At 37.4% G+C, this 5,831-nt stretch overlaps 1 protein-coding gene across 1 annotated transcript in view; it reads left to right on the top strand.

Moving 5' to 3' along the window:
• Positions 1-5,831, top strand: part of inpp5a (inositol polyphosphate-5-phosphatase A) — a 143,227-nt gene that overhangs the window by 821 nt on the left and 136,575 nt on the right. Inside the window, exon 3 of the mRNA XM_016257979.1 lies at positions 986-1,073. Coding sequence (XP_016113465.1) covers positions 986-1,073 — 88 coding nt within the window. The remainder of the gene's footprint in view (positions 1-985; positions 1,074-5,831) is intronic.

Raw genomic sequence — 5,831 nt, forward strand, 5'->3', positions numbered from 1 at the left:
GTGGGGGAGTGTGTGAGAGTGTGTGAGAGTGTGTGAGAGTGTGTGAGTGAGAGTGAGTGTGTGAGAGTGAGTGTGAGAGTGTGAGAGTGTGTGAGTGTGTGAGTGTGTGAGAGAGTGTGAGAGAGTGTGAGAGTGAGTGTGAGAGTGTGTGAGTGAGTGTGTGAGTGAGTGTGAGAGAGAGTGTGAGAGTGTGAGAGAGTGTGTGTGTTTTAAATATCGTCTCATTATTAAAGGCCAGAGCCAATATTTACTCACACACCTGAGCAGCTCAACCGCACTGTTTATCCAGCACAGAAGCAAAATGAATGACAGAAAGTACATCGGTATTACCGTGGTTTTTTGGTCATGTACCACATATAACCACATATTAATTTAACTCTGATGCACACATTTCTAAGGCTGTTAAACCTGTTTCACACTCAATCTCCTGCATGTCTTCTGTCGTCTGATTGATCGTTTAGAGTGTTTTATCCAGTCAAAGCTCTTTTAGTGTAATTGTAGAAACGCATCTCGTGTCAAATCTTGACTGGTTTTGATCAAGTAAAGGTCAGAATAACGTCAGTAATATCTCCAGATGAACACTTACTGCACTGAAGCAGCTCAGCTTTACTTGATTCTCCATCAATCATGTTTTAGAGTCTCAAATCTGATCCTCAGGATCTTTTGAGGAGCGTTTGTTTCCAGAAGCTTTACTTTCACTGTTCCTCAGCGGAGGAATGATCTTCACAAGCCTCCAGAACATCTCACATCTTCTGAGGAGCCTTTATTTCTTCAGCTCTCAATCACTGCATTATATGTTTGGAGCATTTCACTCTCATCTCACTGAGACAGATTACTGGAGATATAGAGCGACCGCTGATATTCAGATCATTTTATGTCAGTATCTGCTGCACTGTTATAAAGATGTCACTGATGTACATCACAAGCAGCAGAATTTCATCATGTAAACAAGTCATGCATGTGTTTTGTGGTGTTGTTTTGTCAGAGAGCTACTGTCCAGTGATGCTTTGAAGGACTTCAGCCGTGCTCGTGTCTACCTCGACAAGAACTACCAATCCCAGGAGCAGTTCACAGTAAGTCACTGGTTTCAGGAGTGTTTCTGTAGTTTCTGCCTGTAGATTCACTGCAGGACCGCTAGGGGGCGCCACATGTCTCCTGATTCTCTTGTGTTTCTAATGACTGATTTATTATAGGTATAAAATATCAGTTAAAAGTTTCTACTCATTGTTTTACATGATTAATAATAGTATGTATGATTCAGATGAAGAATATATGTCTGCACAACTCATTTCAGTCATTTAAGCTGGAACTTTGTTTAATTCCTAACAGGTTTATTTCATGTTACACGTTGTTTTACAGAAATAACGTTAATGTTTAAAACACCATATTTATATATTATTTATATTACACATTTATTTATATATAAAGCCAATAATGTTTATTTTACAAGATAAAAATGAAACTAAGAGCAGAACTCCTTATATGTAATATTAATTTAATATAATAACTTAAATATTAGGGTTTTTAAGAAGCATAAATTGAGTCGCATGTGTTTGAATCTAGTTTTTTTTAAATATTTAATATGTTTTGTTCAATTCAAGTCAAGTTTTATTTCTCGTTACACATTATTTCAAAGCAGCTTTACAGAAATCCATAATATTATTCTTTATAAGATCTTACTATTAGAGCTGGGCGATATGATGGTTTACATCTGGAGATTTATTGTTCGTATTTATGGCTTTATGTTTATGTGTACGGGTAAAGTTGGATATGAATATGATGTGTATTAATTGAAGTGTTTGATGTTCTGGTGATTATTGATGAAATCTGTATTGATTTGTAGTAAAATTCTTGTGCAGTCGTGAATGATTCTGGCCGAGGTATTGGTCTTCATGGGTTCTGTGTTTATGAACGGACATATCTGGATAATATATTAGCTTTGTAATCTCATAAATAGTCTGTCTTCAGACTGAGTTTCCCGCTGCAGCCACTAGATGGAAGCAGAAACCCAGAGATCAAGACAGAGGAGCCAGAAATACTCAACATATGAGATATAATGCTTAATAGACCCTTCATGCACGTTCAAATATATATATATATATATATATACACATATGGATAATATTTAAAATATAAATAAATTTTATGATGTCTAATCACAGTAAAACATGTTGGGATCAGACAGGCGATGAATCGGCGCTCAGACAGATTTGTTTTGCTCGGTAACGGTTTGTCGTGTGCTCGAGCTGTCAGTTTTCAGATAATGTGAGTTGAGAGAGAGAGAGAGAGAGAGACGGAGAGAGACCGTTCGCTGAGGGAGATTTAGCTCTCCTTTTTTCTTCTAATATAAATCTTGTAATATATAAAACGATTGGTTCTATTAATATATGTGACCCTGGAGCACAAAACCAGTCATAAGGGTTACATTTTTTTTAAAATTGAGATGTATGCATCATCTGAAAGCTGAATAAATAGCTTTCCATTGATGTATGGTTTGTTAGGATCGGACAATATTTGAAAATCTGGAATCTGAGGGCGCAAAAAAATCTAAATATTGAGAAAATCATCATCTTTAAAGTTGTCCAAATGAAGTTCTTAGCAATGCATATCACTAATCAAACATTAAGTTTTGATATATTTACGGTAGGACATTTACAAAATATCTTCATGGAACATGATCTTTACTTAATATCCTAATGATTTTTGGCATAAAAGAGAAATGTATAATTGTGACCCATACAATGTATTGTTGGCTATTGCTACAAATATCCCCCAGCGACTTAACACTGCTTTTGTGCTGCAGGCTCACATATATAAATAAATATATTCTCTCTCTTTCTCTATATATGTATATATATATGTATGTGTATGCATAATTATATAAATTATCGCAATATGCATATCGCTACGGCTTGCAATATTAATAAAAACCGAAAGTGAGTGTGTGTGTGTGTGTGTGTGTGTGTTTGAGTGTGTGTGTGTTTGAGTGAGTGTTTGAGTGTGAGTGTGAGTGTGAGTGTGTGTGCGTGTGTGTGTGTGTGTGTTTGAGTGTTTGAGTGTGTGTGTTTGAGTGTGTGTGTTTGTGTGTTTGAATGTGTGTGTGTGTGTTTGAGTGTGTGTGTGTGAGTGTAAGTGTGTGTGTGTGTGTGTGTGTGTGTGTGTGTTTGAGTGTGTGTGTGTGTGTATGTGTGTGTGAGTGTGTGTGAGTGTGTGTGTGAGTGTAAGTGTGTGTGAGTGTAAGTGTGTGTGTGTGTGTTTGAGTGAGTCTGTGAGTGTGTGTGTGAGTCTGTGAGTGTGTGTTTGAGCGTGTGTGAGTCTGTGTGTGTGTTTGAGTGTGAAAGTGAGTGTGTGTGTGTGTTTGAGTGTGAAAGTGAGTGTGTGTGTTTGAGTGTGAGTTTGTGTGTGTGTGAGCGAGAGTGTGTGTGTGTGTGTGTGTGTGTTTGAGTCTGTGTGTGTGTGACACTGTGTGTGTGTGTGTGTGTTTGAGAGAGTGTGTGTGTGTGTGTGTGTGTGTGTGTGTGTGTGTGTGTTTTGAGTGTGTGTGTGTTTGTGTGTGTGTGTGTGAGAGCGAGAGTGTGTGTGTGTTTGAGTGTGAGTATGTGTGTGTGTGTGTGAGCGAGAGTGTGTGAGTGTGTGTGTGTGAGCGAGAGTGTGTGTGTGTTTGAGTGTGAGTCTGTGTGTGTGAGCGAGAGTGTGTGAGTGTGTGTGTGAGCGAGAGTGTGTGTGTGTGTGTGTGTGTGTTTGAGTGACAGCCGCGGCTCTGATGGTGTGTGTTTTACGGTTCTTGTAAAGTATACAGGAGGTAAAATGTCAATTAGAGGAGGCATCTCTGATCATTCAGCTGCCGTTCACTAGTTCCACACCATTAATATTTATCATGCCGCTCTGCCCCGGGGCCCCGGGGGTAATGATGTGCACTAATGCCCGCCCCTTATTACCACAGCACTGGCTCGCGTGTGTGTGATATTAAGTGTTCCTGTCACAATGCATTAATGCCGACACACTGTTCTCCTGCTAACATGCCACGACCCGCGGTTTTAATTAGGACGAGCCCGAGACATCATGATAGCGGCGGAAAGCCTCCGTTCTCTGCGAGAAGCAGCCCACAGATCCACTGTGTTATTGCGGATGATGAATGCCCAATCCTGAATCTCAGCGAAACTCACACGCATCTGATGAAGAACAACACAGGGTTTCCGCTTCGTTTCATCAAATTTAAGGCCATAAAAAGTCTTAAATAGTATACGTTTTAAGAGGTCTTAAATTCAAGGAGGGAAAAATTTAAATTTTTTGTAATAATTAAAAATGATTACAAATAAGATGCATATTTTCTGTCTCTTATCATTTTGAATCAGCAGCTGAAGTAGTAAACATTGACATTTCAAAATAAGAGTCCTGGTGAATTTCAGGCTCGTTTATGATTAAAAGTCCTTCCTTATGCATAAAATCTTTCCCTCCTGGCTATTATTGGTAGTTTGGTTACACAATAAACACTATCTCCACTATAACGCGCCGTATGGCTGTGCAGGAGGATTCACAGTGTGTGTGCGCGAGGCTGTTTTCAGCTCTCATCAGTGCTTTATGTTTGGTTCATCGTCACACTAAGTATTAATGTTCACTGTGTGTATCATCCTGCAGTGGTTTGTGCTCCAGACATTAATGATTCCTCAATTTTTACGTTTTTTGAGCTCTTATGATCATACTCGAGCATCAAGAACACTCAACCAGGCCACAGGATGACTTAATTAAAAAACAATGGTCAGTTACTTTTTAAAAAATAATTAAATAAATAATTTATAATAAAAAAATTAATTATTATTTCAAATTATTTTTAAATTATTTTTTAAAAATGTAAAATTAATTTATTCTTACAAATAATTATTTAAAAAAAATAATACATTTTTTTTTAACAAGATAAAATATTTTTTAAAAATCACTTAATATGGTATAAGCACAAAAAAAATCAAGATGTTAGCTGAAATCATATTTCGTTTAAGAAGATTTGTTTTGTGAGAAAATAAATACTTTTTAAACATATATTTAGGTTAAAAATTTAAGTTTAATGAAGTCTCTTCTGCTCACCAAGGCTGCGTTTATTTAATCAAAAATACAGTAAAAATTGTGAAATATTATTATATTTTAAAACAGCTGTTTTCTGTGTGAATCTCTGTTAAACTGTAATTTATTTCTGTGATCAAAGCTGTATTTTCAGCATCTTCAGTGTCACATAATCTTCAGAAATGATCAATTTTATTGTTCAGGATTTGCAGATGAATAGAAAGTTCAAAGGAACAGCATTTATCTGAAATATAAATCTTTTCCAACGTTATAAATGTCTTTACTGTCACTTTTGATAAATTTAATGTGTCATTGATGAATAAAAGTATTATTATTCAGATGTATAGCTGTAGTCTGAGACACTACTCTGAACATAACCAGCTTAAAATATCACAAACTGAATCCAGCGTCTCTTATTCCAGAGGCGTTTGAATGTGCCGGACGTCACTGGAGTAATATTGTAGAGCAATAATTCACACACTCTCTAAAACACACACTCTCACACACACGCGCACAGACGTCTGGATGTGTGCTGAGTGACAATCGATGAATCTGCCATCAGACGTGAGTTATGAGGGCGAGGTGCTGGAGAAATTTGGAGCAAAATATATATGCGGCTAATGGATTATATAGACACAGATGCATCTGATGTGAGCGGCCCTCAGAGAGGAAACATATACACACACACACTCTCTCTCTCTCTCTCTCTCTCTCTCTCTCTCACTCACACACACACACACACACACACACACACACTCACTCACTCACTCTCT

Source organism: Sinocyclocheilus grahami, unplaced genomic scaffold, assembly GCF_001515645.1.
Source record: "Sinocyclocheilus grahami isolate Dianchi unplaced genomic scaffold, SAMN03320097.WGS_v1.1 scaffold1625.1, whole genome shotgun sequence".
Classification (NCBI taxonomy): domain Eukaryota; kingdom Metazoa; phylum Chordata; class Actinopteri; order Cypriniformes; family Cyprinidae; genus Sinocyclocheilus; species Sinocyclocheilus grahami.